Here is a 17,064-nt window from a genome sequence, read left to right on the forward strand (position 1 = left end):
GGAAGCTGAGAATGTTTCGGAGTGTTCTATGGTCTGCTGCGGTAATAATATAGTGTAAAGCGCATAGAGCCTGCTGTTGAGCGGGGATATGCGCTATACAAATGCTATTTATTATTATTATTAATATCACACATTTCTCCCCTTACTCGGAAATCAGAGATATTATACGCATACTAGTTTAATACTTTGTTTTACGTACGCGCCTGTCGATTAATTTTTAAGATGTGAAGTCTTTTTCGATGCAATGCGCATTGGGCATTTAATTTTTTTTAGAAAATGGAAATGGACAGTATAAAATGCAATTTATTATTAATTCGGCCTCGCGCCTCCTGCGTTCCTAACCGCTACACAACAAACGCTATAATTATATTTTCCCATTTGACAGGTGTAAGGGTCTTAGTCTGCTCAGTGTAGGTTGGGTTTAACGTCATCCCTCTCAACACTGAAAGTGGAAAGTTCTAAAATAAGTCAGTAAGAGGGAGAGTTCCAATTCCCCACATAATCCATCCTTATGGCTGGTGCCTCTATAAATAAATCATTGATGGTCTGACATAATCCATCCCCGACATGAGGACTGTGCCAATGGGTGGAGACAGTCTTGAACACTTCTCAAACCAACAACAGTTCGAGATTCGAACCACAGTCACTTGCACTGTAGTCTAGTTTGTTCCCAAACAGGCGAACAGACTTCACTCATGTGCTAAGCTGAAAGAAGAGAGAGAGAGAGAGAGAGAGAGAGAGAGAGAGAGAGAGAGAGGGAGAGAGAGAGAGAGAGAGAGAGAGAGAGAGAGAGAGAGAGAGGGAGAGGGAGAGAGGGGGGGTCGAAGACAGACAGACAGACAGACAGACAGACAGACAGACAGACAGACAGACAGACAGACAGACAGTCAGACAGACAGACAGTCAGACAGACAGACAGACAGACAGACAGACAGACGGACAACCCTACGACAACGTGTATAAATGTGTACGCATGTGTCAGAGAGACATGTCCATATGTGTGACTGTATGTTTTTTGGAACAGATCTATGCTTTGTGTCGCAGAAACTGATGAAGAAAGAACTCTCTTCTCTCTTGTCCTTTTTTTAACTCCCAGTGGAGCACAGGTCATTAACAACATTACTCCAGCGAAGCCTCCTGAGCATCCTTTTCTATCTGTTTCCATGATGTCCACGCTTTTTCAATTTCCGCTTGTACCGCTCGCCTCCGTGTCATCTTTGGTCTTCCCTTCTTACGCTTTCCTTGTGAGTTCCACGTTAAAGCCTGCCTGATGATGATGCTTGTCGGGGGTCTCCTCAGGGTGTGTCCAATCCATTCTATTTCCTCACCTGAATATCTTCCTTTACTGGCCTTTGGCTTGTTCTCTCCCACAGTTGAGCATTCGTGACTCGATCGTACAACTTGATCCCCAAAAGAACACCATCAATGCATTCCAATAAGTTATCGTTACCAGCAAGGTCAGCAAGATTTAGTTTAGTTTTAGTAGAGGTTTTACGGCGCTCTCAACTGCATAAGGTCATATGAGCGCCAGAAGATTAGAGCTGTTACAAGAGAGTAACAAACATAAAAAAGATGATAGATGTTTGATAGGAAAGAAGAAGCAAACCCCACCAGAGCACCCGCCAACCACCCACCAAGGTTAGCAAGAAAATGATCACATTTCTCCAAGGACACAGCAAGACAACAAAAAGAATAGACCACACAAGAAGACAAAAGAAGGAGCCGACTCTTAACAATTTGAGAATCACCGACCATCCTAATTCAGCTTGAATAGCAGCTTTTCCTAAGCTCTTCCTACATGCAATGCTTGTGCTTGAAAAACTGGAGAATGTAGACAAAAAGAAGAAATGTGCACATGACATAAAGGTGCGGGGAAAAAACAACAACAACACATGTTGTGATATTACATATATATCATTTGTTGTAATGATTTGTGAAAGCATACATTCTTCAAATAATTTATGAACCAATGCCACCCTCAACTTTGCTCATTTGCATAGTTTCAACAATGTTAAAAAAAGGCAGTGTGATAATTTATTGTGATTACAACGTGACAGATCTACAAGCTACAGGCATACGGACAAGTGGACCAACATGTACATGAACATAAATAAAACAATACAGGCCCTGTAAAACAATCTTTTTGTGAGAGTGAGACACATACATTTTGTCAACTGAAATTCACTTTTGATGAAAACAATACTTCCAAAAACATTTATCTGAATTTGTTTCACTTCTTTTAATGGAACTGTGTACAGGGTTAAGAAAAAAATATAGCTCTATTCTTTAAAAAAGCCATCGATCTTGTCCTTTATTTCAAATACAGTCCAACCAGCTCTAACAGCCACCTGTATAAAAGAAAATCACTTGTACAAACTGCAACCTCTCTTTTCCCCCCCTTTCTTTTTTCTGAAACATGATGACATTGTCTAAGACCCCCATCTGTCTTCAACAACCATTTTTGTTTTGTTTTTGTAGACGTTTTACGGCGCACGCAACTGCATAAGGTCATAGGAGCGACAAGGGGTGGATGTCAACAGAGAAGTCCTTACAGGGAATCAAACTTACTCTGCTCACCTCACAGGGAATCAAACTTACTCTGCTCACCTCACAGGGAATCAGACTTACTCTGCTCACCTCTCTGGCCTCTGTCCTCGACTATAGACAGCTGCCCAAGATAAATCAGAGTAATCTTTAACACTTTGTCCATACAGGACGCCGATCGGTGATGGTAAGTTCAACTGTATTATAAGTATATGCTTGAAAAAAACAACCAACAATAAACTAAACTGTACACAAATCCTGGGACTGAGTTATCACAAGGGGCGGCTGGCCATATTTGAACAAATTAAGTTTGAGTAAAAAAGAGGCACTTGACGTGCGCATGTGCACATGCACGTACGTACGCACTCACTCATGCACACTCGCATGCGTGCGCACACACACACACACACAAACAAAGGAATCACCAAAAGAAAAAATCAAAGGAGACAGAACATGAAAAAATACATTGCACATAATGCACACATGAAACCGATCAGCAAATTCAAACATATCAAACAAAGAAAGTTTTGTTCTTGTAATAAAAACTGATGTTAAAAGTTGTATCAAATAAAGAGAAAAAACAACAACTGATTTTTCACAAAACATGGGAGCCAACTCCATCTTGGATAGAACTGTTAGGAGGAAATTAGAATCAACAAAAATTAAGTAAACCATATAAAAAAAAGTAAAAGGCACTATATTGACAGTCCATAAAAAAAGAGGACTCACAAAGTCCTCATGTTCATAGATGGAAAACAAATTTCAATCTCATGCTGCCAACTCTAGAAATAGTCAGAGTGTTAGTTCATCACAACAAGGTCTGATCATTCATATATGGTTCATTGTCTGAGGGCACAATTTTCTCTGAAAATAAAAACATATCAGTTTTGAGTTAAGTATGAAAACATTGTCATGTACTTGTATCAGTTTTCAAATCACTTTATTCATTGGAAGAGAATAAAAATAACCAGCTTATTTTTCAAAAGTGAAATGAGAGTTGGCGGAAAAAATATTTACAATATAATTATCATAAATATATTTTCGCTCACAGTATGCCATACATAAGGCCACAAGCACAACATTCATGAACGAACAACAAATAGATTTATTAATAAACTTGATATCACCTTGATATCACCTGCACTTTGTTATTTAGAAAATGCATGGACCTACAGTGCACACACACATGCGCACAAACACACGCACACACATACACACACAAACAAAACAGTTATTGGCTCATGTGGTGAGGTTTCGTCATCAAGATTACAAATTGCAGATACTGAGTTCTCTCCTAGTTATGACTTCCATGTTTACTACACTGGTCATAAATACAGAGGCGCACATGAGAGAGAAAGCGTGAGACACATCTAAACAGAAATTTCTTTCAGAAAATGCCTTGAGAAATAGGGCTTAAAAGTAATTACTTAAAGGAAGTTACTTACTCGTACATTTATAATAATAATTAATAATAATTGCATTTATATAGCGCATATTCATGATCAAGAGCTTGCTCTATATGCTTTACAACTATTATTACCCCAGCAGACCCTCTGAGAACCCTCAGAAACATTCTCAGCTTCCGCGGAAGCATACAGTGCAAGCTGCCGATTTCACGCTCTCAAACACTATCAAACTGACAAGATCTTTCACTGTCTATAGCTGGGTACCCATTTCCACCTGGGTGAAAGTGAGGAAAATTTGTGCAAAGTGCCTTTCCCAAGGACACAACGTCGGGCCCTTGACGGGATTCGAACCCACGACTTTACGGTTGCGAGTCCAAGAGCCTAACCACTAGGCCACCGACGCCACATTTAAGTCTTAAGAAGACGGGATAGAGCTGGACAAAAAAGAAGACTCTAGCCATGGGAAGAAGTACATGTAAGAACTCTTGTTGGTTGCCTATACTCCAGCAAAGTATAAAAAAGGCTGATGAGGTATTTTTAAGTAAGGAAATTGATTTTCATTCATATTTGTTGAATTGTTGTCTGACACATTTTTCAGCGAGTACTGTCTATATATTTCAAAACCTATACGAAAGTTGGATGTCACATCAGGTGGATGTGTATAGATCTAGCTATTTCACCCTTCCAATTCAAAGACAATTTTAATCTACAATCAGACCAGAGTATTCTTTAACACTTTGCCCCCACAGGGCGCCGAACAGTGACGGTAAAAACCCTCCCTTTTCATCACGAGATGCTGATAGGCCCCGGAGTGATATAGCGTGTACCGCACCTGTATCCTGGTCCGTGGGGAGAAGTGTTGCGTGGGTGGGAAAGTGTTAATGCTCTGAGGCTAAGACGTTAGGAAAAGACTGGTACATAGTGAAGTCTAAACATACAAATAATATAAGACTTCACCTGAAGATAATCAAAATCTAGATCTAGGATACGTCAACCTCAATCCACCATTTTCCTTTCTCCACCAAAATGTCATTGGAAGCATAGGCAATTAATCTCATGAGGATAAGCTTTCTAGTCACTTCTTTGCCTTCTCTAGTCCATGTGACTTACGACAGGAATTCTCAGTGCCATACACTGTAGGCTATATTTTAAGTCAAAACAGAGTAGGCCGACTGTACATTGAAGTAACATTTCAGAAGTTCATCATCATCATCAATGCCTTTCACCCTTGGCAGGGTATAGGCCACATACAAGCTCCTTCCATTTATCTCTGTCCTGAGCCATCCTTCCAAGCTCGTTCCAAGTGAGCTTCATTTCTCTCATGTCCCTTTCCACGCATCTCCTCCATGTTTATTTCAGAAGTTAGATGACAGTAAAACATGAAACTAACCGAAGTATACCAGATTGTAAGTCAAACTCAGGAGAACTTCCATTTTGTAGTTTTCTTTTAGAGCAAAGGGGATTTGTGCTCTCAAAATTGAGTAAGAACTAAACGAATTTGTAAAGTAAAGGATACTGATAACTCATGGGTAACATTACGTAACAGGCATACTGATAACTCATGGGTAACATTACGTAACAGTCATACTGATAACTCATGGGTAACATTACGTAAAAGTGATACTGATAACTCATGGGTAACATTACGTAACAGTCATACTGATAACTCGTGGGTAACATTACGTAACATTCATACTGATAACTCATGGGTAACATTACGTAAAAGTCATACTGATAACTCGTGGGTAACATTACGTAACATTCATACTGATAACTCATGGGTAACATTACGTAAAAGTCATGAATTTGTAGAGTGAAATCAACAGGAAGCAACCAGATCATGTGTTCAACAAAGCACACAAATGACTAATGTAGGACAATGTTGTAGGTCTTACAACCTTAAGTAGCTCAACAATTTACAGTCTTTTCCTTGTCACATCTTAAGCGACCACTTCAAGCTCAGATTAATTAGTTGGGTTTTTTTTTTAACTTTACTTTTTCTTTTACCTTAGACATTGTGGGAGTGACCGAGTCATTAAACATTTTTTTCCAAACGGTGATTTTTCCAAAAAAGGGGCTTCCCCAAAAAGACTGGAGACCCTGACTAAGAATCAAGAAGATACAATTAGTTCAATCTTAAATTAGGTCCCCAAAAATAACAACACACATATCAACCAAAATTCAACCTTCACGTCCACCCCACAATGTAAAAAAAAATCTACTGATTATTTCACCAAAAGAAAACTTTTTAAAAAAATAGATATTCAAAAAATAAAAAAAGGCGAAAGCATGACAAAATTCGTTGACAAATTTTTCCTGAAGACAAAAATTTCATGGCACGTTCAAAAACTATCCGTAATGTAACAAAAGACAAGCATGAACATAAAGCATTATCTCGTATCTATATACTTCACACAATAGCACCAATTGTTGGCTACCCACAGTCTGTATACATGCTCATAGGCTAAATACAAGTTAACTCTTCTAGGCTAAATACAAGTTAACTCTTTATCTCCGGCAAGCCGCTCACAACGGCTCGCTGTCGGGATTGCTGTGCCGGTGAGCCACTGACATTCCTTTACGACAACTTCCACATCAAAACAGTTTTCGGCAATTGCAGAAAACAGGTCTTTTTTATTGGGATTTTATTCATCAGATGAAGAACAATTGAAATAGGTCCACTTGTGATTTAGTGACCAATTTAGTGATGTTTTCACCATTTTTAGATTTAGTTCCAAAGAGGGGCCTCGGCATGGTGGGTTTATTTATCCCCCACGGAGATAAAGAGTTAAACAACAACCAAATACTGTACACAAAAGGCACCATGGTCAGTAACTGACCCATTTCCGGCAATAACGTCCCCAATGATTTTTCCCTCAAAATCATAAGTAACTGAAGCAATAATAAATGGCTTGCATAGTTTCAATTTTAAAAATTTCAATACTGTTATCGAGTAAGTATCCACAAAACATATCAATCAGCAGTATTAAAAAACCCCGATATGATTGAAATATAAAATGTACATATGAAAACTTAAAACATAATATCCCAACAAAAATCATCAAGTAAGATATCAGTAAACATGAGTAGTTTCATCAGATCAATAACAGCATTTCCTTTCCTCCCAACATTTACTTTCTGGTAAATACCAGCACCACAGATTGATCACAGTAATAGAGAGATAGAGACAGAGAAGACAGCATCGCTAATGGTAACAAAAAACTTTTCACATGAAAAAAACAGTCATTGTCATCCCTGTCTTTCATAACATCTTTTTTCAACTTGGAAAATGAATGTTTGATCATGAGAGCTTAGCAAATACTTAAAACAACCATAAGGTAAAACATAAATTTGTTATAGACATCTGCATATGAACATATGTGTTTGGGGGTGGGAGAGAGAGAGAGAGAGAGAGAGAGAGAGAGAGAGAGAGAGAGAGAGAGAGAAAGACATAGAAAAGAGAAAGGAAGGACGTCGGGGACGGATGGTGAAAGTGAAATGAGAGAGAGACACCAACAGATAGACAAATGAACACCATGAGAGAGGAATGTGAAGGTGGGAAACAAATCCTTGTGACTCACAACAGCACTGACGTTCGCACACATAGATCAATGCAATATCTAAACAGAGACGGGACCCCACCTCAAAATATTCGAATTTACTTTTGAGTAGCAAAGTCTCAATTAATCGAGAAAATTCGTTGGTAGCTAACCCCACACTAAAATTTGTCACAAAAAACACCGGAGAAAGGTCACCAAAAGGAAGACCATATGTCATGTAAAACTGAAAATGCAACTTCAAGCAACCCTCCTTGGCACAGAAATATGCATGCCTGATCTCCCACAACTCACACAAAAAATCATCATCATCACCCGATGCCTTGCCGTCTGGCGTGGGCGATCATGGACCTCCACTTCACTCTGTCTTGCGCTGCAGCAATCGTGTCTGTTGTTCTTGCTGCTCCTAGCCATGTTGTCATCTTGTCCAGTTTCTTTTCCCTCTGTCTGCCTCTGCCTCTCTTTCCATCAAACTTGCCTGTTACAATATTCTCAAATGCTTCTTTCCGCATTATGAGTCCAAAGAAATTGGCCTGTCGCTTTCTTATATTCGCCATAAGCTGTCTTCTGCAATTTGCTTCAACCAAGACTTCTTCATTTGCTTTTCTAGCACATAAACAATAGAACCACTTTCAAACCATCTTCCATCAAGCAAAAGCTCCAGCAAGGAAACTCACTCAAAACAATATGAACCATTGTCTATTGTTATGGAAACAAGAATCTACTACAAAGTGAACAATTATGAGAAAGGCAATTTCCAACCCTTTCCAGAATTTTCATTTGATAATCCAGCGGATGGGGCCGTTTCAGATACATTTTGAATATCTTGACTGGACACATTTCCATTCTGGTCTGGTTTTGCTTCTCCATCTCCAGTCATCTGAGCAATATGATCATTGTTCTCAGAAGTCACTTGAACCTTGTTATCAGTTTGCACCTTGTTCGATGACGACGAAACAGTAAGGTTTTCGCCTTGAGCAGAATTAGCATCTGGCAAATTGCAAGAGTCAATATGTAGTTTGGCAGACTTGTCAGCAGTTGACAAAGAGGGAGACGTTGGATTAGAAGGCTGGACCAAATGGGGAGCGGGTGAATTTGCTGGAAGCGATGAGGGAACCGTCTGAAGCCCTTGCTGCTCTTGGTTTTGTTGAGAGGTGTCTTTTTGTACAACGGGTACTTGATCAGCGCTTGTCACTGGTGCAGAAATAATATCCGTGTTGTGCGGAACACTTTTATTAATATCAGAGGTCACGGGTGTTTTTACAGCTTTTGCTAGCTCAGTATTTTGAGGCACTGTCTCCGCACTGTTCCCTTGTGCATGACTTGCAACAGGGGACACAACCTCCGGAGTCCCACCTTGCGACAGGAGTGAAGATTCTTTCTCCTTGATATGATCACTATTTCCAGCATCCAAAGACTCCACTTTTTTCCCATCAGAAGGCAGCTTCGACAGTTGGTCTTGATCATCAGAGACAGACGTCCGTTTTGGCCGGTGTGGGTCATGCAAGGTTGCAACAGCTGTGAAGTTGGTCAACTGAGGGATGCAGGGAATGGTCAGTTCCATCTCTTCAGGGGTGACCTCCATGGTCAACTTCTCCATGAGCTCCACAAGCTTCTTGGCCTTCCGCACCTCGTTTTGGTGGATGATGGTGTACAAGTGCTCCGTCAGTTGTTCTTTCGTATCTCCTTTTTCAAACAAATCCATCTTAGCTGACACAAACTCTTTCTCTGCTTTTTCATAGCGCTTTCTGAGGAAGAAAAAAGAGCAAGTTTTTAGAAATTATTATCCTACTCTTAAATGTTTTATAAACTTTTTAAAGGCAGTAGAAGACATAAATTATGATAAATCAACACTTCTCCTTGAGCTTTTCCTAGCCAAAATGTAACTGACCAGATGCTATTGAGCTTCATCATTCTGCTAGACTGCATACTGTAGTATGTTGGTTGAGTTGTTTCATAAAATAAAAACTTGAAAAAACATGATGGTGTTGCAAGAAAGCACAATCTGCAAGTCTTAAAACTACACAGACCTACTATATAGCATCAAACAGAACTTGGAAAGCTTTGTAGTGAACAATCGATTACATCAAGATCATTACCTCTCCAAGAACTAAATGCCTGTCACTCATTACTCCCAGACTGAAGAAGCATTAATTAAATTAAAGTTAACAGATGGTAGCCAAAATAACCTTACTATAGGTACCACAAACTGAAATTTCAAAGTCCTCTGATTTCATACTTAACTGCACTACCTTATAGAATTTATCATTCTGAGCATTTTGATACCAAATTTATACACATAGCTTCATTTTTGACAAAGTTATGAACATCTGAAGTTGCAGAAAAATGTTACAGTTTTTTAATTGCGAAATGTCTACACTTTGAGATGTCACAACATTCTTAAATTTGAATGGACATTCACAAAAACTTGTAGTAGACACACACCTATGCAGATAGAAAAAAGCTCAATTTTTTTCAGGGCTATCAAAAGACGGAAGTTTATTGACGTAAACATGGCTTTTTGACCAAAACGGCAAGAAATACAAGGGGAGGTTAAAATCACCACTCCCGACCACCGGCTTATCGGCTGCGCGCCGGGCCGCGCTGAAGGGAAGGAGAGAGAATTTATACGAAACCGGGGTGATGGTGCCCTGCTTGCAAGCCAACGGGGAGCGTCCAGTGTTTATTTGCGTATAATGGCTGTGCTATTCTTGAAGAGGAATGAATGGGCTTTCTGCCAATATATTTCCGAAGTCAGTCCAATCACTGATTCCATATAAAAACAGCACCGAAAGTTTTCACACGCAAATCTCTTCTATTAATTCTTTAAGGACAATCTTTAGAAATATATCACCGGAAAGAGCGTCTTCTCATCTTGAAATATCGACGAATCAAATTGCAGTATTTAATACCATACGCTCCCTGTTCCTGTTCAACCGAGGTCCCTCTAAAAATCAATATACACGAAACGTGCGGCCGCTGAAGTGAAAACCTCGATAGTGTCGTCTTTTATCCCGCAAGATTTTGCTTTCAAAAGAATCCTTGATTCAAATAAATAATACCACTAAAAAGAGGAAAAGCTCCTCTTTCTTCTTATATATCAAGTGTCTGTGTGTGAGCATGATCATACAGTGTTTTAGGAGGGTAAAAATATCGGTTTTGGTCTCCGTGACAGTGCGCCACGGGGGCACACGGCCAGTTTGCGGTACCTACTTTCTAATAAATCTACCTGAACATGAGTGAACGTTACAGAGAGCAAGACTGTCTGAATAAACCACATTCTACGAGGAACAAATTCAACTCACTGAGCATCCATGTACTCAAGACTGGCCACCTCTATCTTGTCACGGATGATGCTCACATCTGCAGTCAGAAGGGAGTCTAGATGACTCAGTTCTTGCTGAACCTTCATTAGTTTATCTGCTTCTGCTTTGGCTTTTTTTCTCCTGGGGACAAGGTTAAGAGAGATAGTTAAGATAATACTTTATTGTTCTTGTGAACATTTTTCTGTGGCTGTACAGGGATGGTAAAAACACATCATGTAGGCTACATATACACAGAATTTGACTTGTACATTACTTCCACAAATATAAAGCTAGATGTACCAGTCCTACTATTTGAGGCACAAGTGTCATTCTTACTACTCTACACTTCAAAATCACCTCTCACTTCAATCTCATCAACATCATTCTCTTCCTGACCATCAAGGTCCACTTGTCTCTTTCAAAGTCATCAGAGTTTTCACCACAAAAAAACCCAGCACCTAGATATATTTGTCCAACTACAATATGAGGATTCAGACAGAGCCACATTGGACATCAACATCTGGCACTTAACTACAGTGGGTGCCGCATTCAACCAGGTCACATTCAACGAGAAGTCGGCTCCAACAAAGCAATCCTTGATCCCCGATTTTTTCCTCTATATCTCTTTGTAAATGTACGTCGGCTCCAATGAGGTTGCAAACAGACCGAAGTCTCTTTCAACGTGGTCGCGATAATCAAACTATAAAAGCAATTTGCTGCCCCAAAAGCGAAGAATTTTTCTCCTTTCTCTCCATCTCACGCGAAGCACAAGGCCCATTCTCCATTCTTAACACAGTGTATAGCTAGATCTAGTGTGCCTTCTAATATGGGCCCCAAAGTCAAGAGGATGGGCGAGGGTTAGCCTACAGTAGGGATGGGAGGGGGTGGGTGGGAACGTGATGCGGGCTGTGTGAAACTGGATGAACTTTGGACGGGTAGCCTCTAGATCTAGGTCTAGATCGAAACCCTCATTTTTTTTTTCAATTTTCTTTTCTTCTCCTGATCAGAAAATCCAAGCTCCCGCCTTTACTTTATGTAGATCTAGGCCTAGATGTGAGAGGGTATGTTTCCATACGAAAAGTGTTTCGGACAAAAAATATTTTAAAATTCAGAAATGAGGGTCAAAACACAGCTCAAACACGCACACAATGATGATGTTTGAGATTTTCGTCATCAGGGGGAACAACTGTTTTAATTACTGGTATTGGTACATCCAATAATATAATAACTTGTCTCCTTTCTTTACTTTAGCCTTAGTCACATTCAACGAGAGGTCGGATCCAACGAGGACAAGCCAGTCCCGGCAACCTCGTTGAATGCAACACCCACTGTATACATAAACAACCACTATAAATAATAACTGTTCTGTCACGATACAGATCAAAATTCTGGTCTATTTCACTACTTTGATGTGCCAAACCCAAATAATCATTGATTCAAAACAGCTCTTCTAACTCTTCTCAAATGAGTATGAAAGGAAAGGGGGAAGTGTCCTATAGCAGGCACAAGAACAAAGAAATCAAAAGTCAGGGTGTCGGATGGATTATGGGGGGGGGGGGGGGGGGGGGGCATCCTGGCCTACATCTGAAACTCTGGCGGGTTGGCTGTGACATCACACACGGATGCCTCCACAGGGTAAACTGCTTTAAACAGAACACAAAAATAACAAAGAAAAGGAAAAAAAAGAAGAATCAAATGTCGAGTCTCCGTCTGTCAGATCTGGCTACTCAAGTGATGAAAAGAATACAGGTTAGTGATTTAAATACTGGAATTCTGTAAAGATCCCAAAATGCCCAAATTTACCTGTCTTCGATCGCTTTAGCTAGGAGGGCCCTCTTGTGTTTGTTCGCTTCTTCTATCATCTTCTGCTGCTGCTGAAACTTGTGAACATTCCCAAGTTCAACACTGCCGAAGAAAAAGTAAACAGTTGAAAGATCAAACATAAACATTACTTAAAACTGGATGGACAAATTTCTAGAGTACTGACTATAAAATCAAGATCCACTAGTCAAGATACCATCTAGATCTAGACTTCTAACCTAGCTAACACTGATCTAGAATCTTCGGTTCGACACCTCACTTGAGTTATGTTGTGTAAAAGTCTCGAAATTTGAACATCTATATCACAGTATTTGCCTTTTGAATACTTCTGTGTGTCACCAATACAGTCTTCACCACTTTCAAGTTTACTTCTGAGCCTGTCACAGAATCAGTTTATCTGTTTGTCAATGAACTTCACTACTAACACCAGTTTTCACCGGTATTTTTGGTATTAACACCTATGCTGAAGTTATGAACCACTTCAATCAAAGATCATGAAAACTTACAAAAAATCAAACTATTAATCTCTGAGAACAAATAAAAGATTCATTAAAAGTATATCTTTTGAAACAAATAAAGGGTGAGTCTTTAAGACACCAACAATAGAAATGGAAAATGATCCAGTTTTACCTTCACCAGAGGCCCACTGAATGCTCTGTTTTACCACCACTGTTTAAGTAAGGGAAAATCAATCAAATATCATAAATCTTATAGTATAATAAACCAATGTGAAAGAGGAGCTTGAAGGAAGGATGTGGGGCAGGAAAGCCAGGGGAATACTAAAGAGTAACATGGATGAACAACACAAAAACATGGACTGGCCTGGACATGGCGGAGTGTGCAATGGCAGCTCACGATCGTGAAGAACAGAGGGTCATTACACATCAACCTCTGAGTCAGAAGTATCCAGGTATAATAAACCTATAAGCAAACAATAGATTCTTACTTCAAAGCCTCACTCTCATTCAGTTCTTTAACATCAGCAACATGGGGTGTTGGTTCCTCCTTTGACTCTTGTGAACCCCCATTCATCTGTTCACCAGCAGACCCACCCTGGCTACACTTGGGATCAGATTTCTTGCTATTGGTTGTTTCATTCTCCTTAGCCTCGGGTGATGGCTTGCTCTTTGCCATCTTCCCACTTTGAGACAACTTCATGGATACATCTACTTGAGCTGGTTCTCCCCCGGCAGACCGGCCAGTGTTTCTCACAGCTGAGCTGTTGTCACTGTTGGATAACTGTCGCCCAAGCCGGTCGCGCTGCTGGTTGGACTTGGCTTTTCGAGCCATAGCTTGACGTCTGGCATTCTGCCTATTTAGGTCTTCCTCTGAAGAAAAGGTAGAGTTAAATAAATGTACTTCTAAATACTCTCTGGAATATAGGCAGATGAGAATTTTTTTTAAAATGTATCTCTTAGTTCTTCCCTACCTGTGGGGCAATATCAATCATGATCATTTTTCACCTTATGAGAAACTATGCATGGATTAGATCACAAGGCTAGTGGCATCGGTAGCCTAGTGGTTAGGCTACCGGACTCGTAATCGTGAGATTGCGGGTTCGGGGGTTCGAGCCGCAGCTCGGTCCGACGTTGTGTCCTTGGGAAAGGCACTTTACACGAACTTCCCATTTGGCTCGGTCCTATCGGAGACAGACGTTAAACTAGGAGGTCCCGCCCCTTAAATAACCTAGTAGTGTTGATAGTGGCGTTAAACCCATACCATTTCACAATTTTCACAGATCACAAGGCTGGACAGTGCACATTTCTGGCAATAAACAAATTTTCACCTTCAGAAAAAACAGCAACGGTCTCCTGGCTGAGCAAGGCTCTCCTGAGCACAGAATGAGAGTGCCTCTTGTTAATGTCATAACAGTACTCTTAAATTATTACATGTCGCATTCATTTGATAAAAATTATTAAATATGGACATTTGTAAGCACTTTCTAATTGATAGTTCAAGTAGAACAATGGCAACAGCTCATAAGTAAGTAGAGCATTTCATCATACTTTTTAATTATTTGATTTTAAAATTCAAAAGATAGGGCAATTAACTAACACTTCCCTGAGACTCAAACATTGATTCTAGATATACTTCTAGTATCTCACTATCACACACCTAGTGACATGCAACTACTATTTTTAGAGGAAAGTACCAGATCAATGAGAGAAAGACAGACAAAAACGCAGGGGCATTTAATATAAGTATTAACTAAAGGGTATGAATAATGAAATCAACTAGTCATTAGTTCTGTGTTGTGATAGGCCAAGAGCAAACACTTCTTCTGACCCACAAAGAGCAATTATTGCAATGTGACAGTGAAAAAACTGTTTACTCACTAGTCCAATATTTTATAGAACCTGACACAAGTTTCCACAAAAGTATAAAGCTGTTCTTTTTTTTTGGCAAAAGCAGCACAAAAAGAGGCAAACTATTCCCTTAATCCCATACTCTCCTAACCTCGCTCCCTTCTGTCCTTGCTCAATCCAGTAGAATATGAATGAGGACAAAATCCTTGAAGAAAATCAACAGAGAACAAAAGTAAAATTTTGTCATCTGAGCAAACTGTGAGAATACTACACACAACATCCAAGCAAAAATCTTGTATGAGAAACTGAGAGTCAATACATACATGATATATATATATATATATATGTCGATTTCATGGATATATATACAGTCAAACCGGTACAAGGTGGAATCGCAAGGCATGCGCCCCTGTATTTCACCATAATTTGATGTTTTGGCAATTGGGTTTGGTATTTTCTGGAAAAAAATTGATTTGCAAAGGTTTCAGTGGCCATATATGTGTGTTCTGAGGCAAAAATTATGTCACTTTAGCCCCCCCAAAACAGTGCATCTGCAAGCGGGTCTAAAAGTAAAAATTTACATTACCAATATCTTAAATATCGGGGGACGCGGGGGGGGGGGGGGGGGGGGGGGGGGTCAGAAGATCAGCCCATAAAGAAAGGATGATGGGTCTCCTGTACGATTGACAAGCAGTGGTGAAAACTTCACTCCACCCAAGTGCTATCCTCCTAGCCTCTCCGATAATGACAAACGTCAGTCTACTTGTTGAGTGTCACCGCTGCTTACATCATTGTTTGATAAATTAACTGTAACTTTTCAACGTATATATACATGCTCTGTTTCCACCCTTAACCCTACCCATCAGTGTAGGCCTAATATGCACTATCAACCGATGCCACCCCTCCCACGCATGTAGCTTACAATGATTAAGGAACTTTTTTCTCGGTTTGCTGTGTATGATAAGACTGACAGACATTGTGGTCAAATTAATTTCACATCTCTTGCTATCCAGGAAAGTTTCTGTGCCTGTGCAACACTGGGGCAATTTCACAAGCAGTGGTGATACTTCACACCCACATCACCCTGAAAATCTTCATTACTCAGGGCTCATATGGAGGGGGTAACTTTGCCCAAGCTGCATCTTTACCCCATTTCCTTGCCTTACAGTATGGCGTAAAATATCGTCCTAATTTTCTTCAATCTTCAGTAGTCAGGTCACTGTTATCACCACAGTATTTTCATTGCAATAATAACCTTGTACCATTAAGTGTGCAATATATTTCAGTAGGTAAAATATCAATAACCAATGCCCACAGCTAATTTTCTTGAGGTATTTGGGGAGGGGGAGTGGTTGTTAATTTCTTTGAGAGGAGATTTCTGAGTCTCACTATTAATTGATGATTTCTTTCTTTTCATCGAGGGGGATTGAATGAGTCGGCTATTCATCAGGTTCCTCTTCAAATCAAAAACAGAGTAAATGGACATGGAGGCCAAAGTGAAAATCTGCTAAAATGGGGTAGAATCAATTTATATCGAACAAGTACCCCTATTAAGTGCACAGATTTTCCACTTCATAATCTCGAAATAAAAGTAAGGAATACCTGTCAAGACCAATTAGTCAAAGCAAATGATGAAACGGGAGTGAAAAATAAAATCTGGAGTTGCCTGCCAAGGTAACACGAGTCTAGTAAGTCAAGTTCTCTAATCCAACACACAGACCAACTTGCCCCAAAATAAAGAGCCACTTCATTTATTCATTCAGACCATTGTATCTTCAATGAGAGAATGGAAAATCTGCACTAAGAACACGAAAAGTGTGACTGCAATTCATTGTGAAAGGGAAGAGGCTAGCCGTACTTAATGACGGCTAGACTGGCAGTCTAGCAGTACTTAAGTACAGCTATACTGGTTGGCTAGACAGCTGGGCTAGCCGTACTTATTTTTAATATATATGATGTATAAATTTTTAGTTTGCAGTACCTAGAGTATTTGTATTTGAGACGAAACCAGGTGCCTTAATGACAGTGCATGTATTTTAAACCTCCTGTTTTCTAATGTTAATAGGACCTAAGATAAGTACGGCTAGACTGGCAGTTTAGCCGTACTTAAGTACGGCTAGACTTC

At 39.8% G+C, this 17,064-nt stretch overlaps 1 protein-coding gene across 1 annotated transcript; it reads right to left on the minus strand.

Annotated features, from left to right (window-relative positions):
* Nucleotides 1-8,042: 8,042 nt before the first annotated feature.
* LOC101849314 (RAB6-interacting golgin) lies at nt 8,043-13,961 on the minus strand (the record flags this gene model as incomplete). The annotated part of the gene is given in 4 exon segments (XM_005105410.3): nt 8,043-9,255; nt 10,813-10,953; nt 12,616-12,717; nt 13,580-13,961. Coding segments are annotated over 4 exon segments (1,634 nt in total), but the record flags the coding sequence as incomplete, so codon positions are not given.
* Between the last annotated feature and the right edge of the window lie 3,103 nt (nt 13,962-17,064).

The sequence above is a fragment of the Aplysia californica genome, unplaced genomic scaffold (genome assembly GCF_000002075.1).
Source record: "Aplysia californica isolate F4 #8 unplaced genomic scaffold, AplCal3.0 scaffold00470, whole genome shotgun sequence".
NCBI lineage: Eukaryota > Metazoa > Mollusca > Gastropoda > Aplysiida > Aplysiidae > Aplysia > Aplysia californica.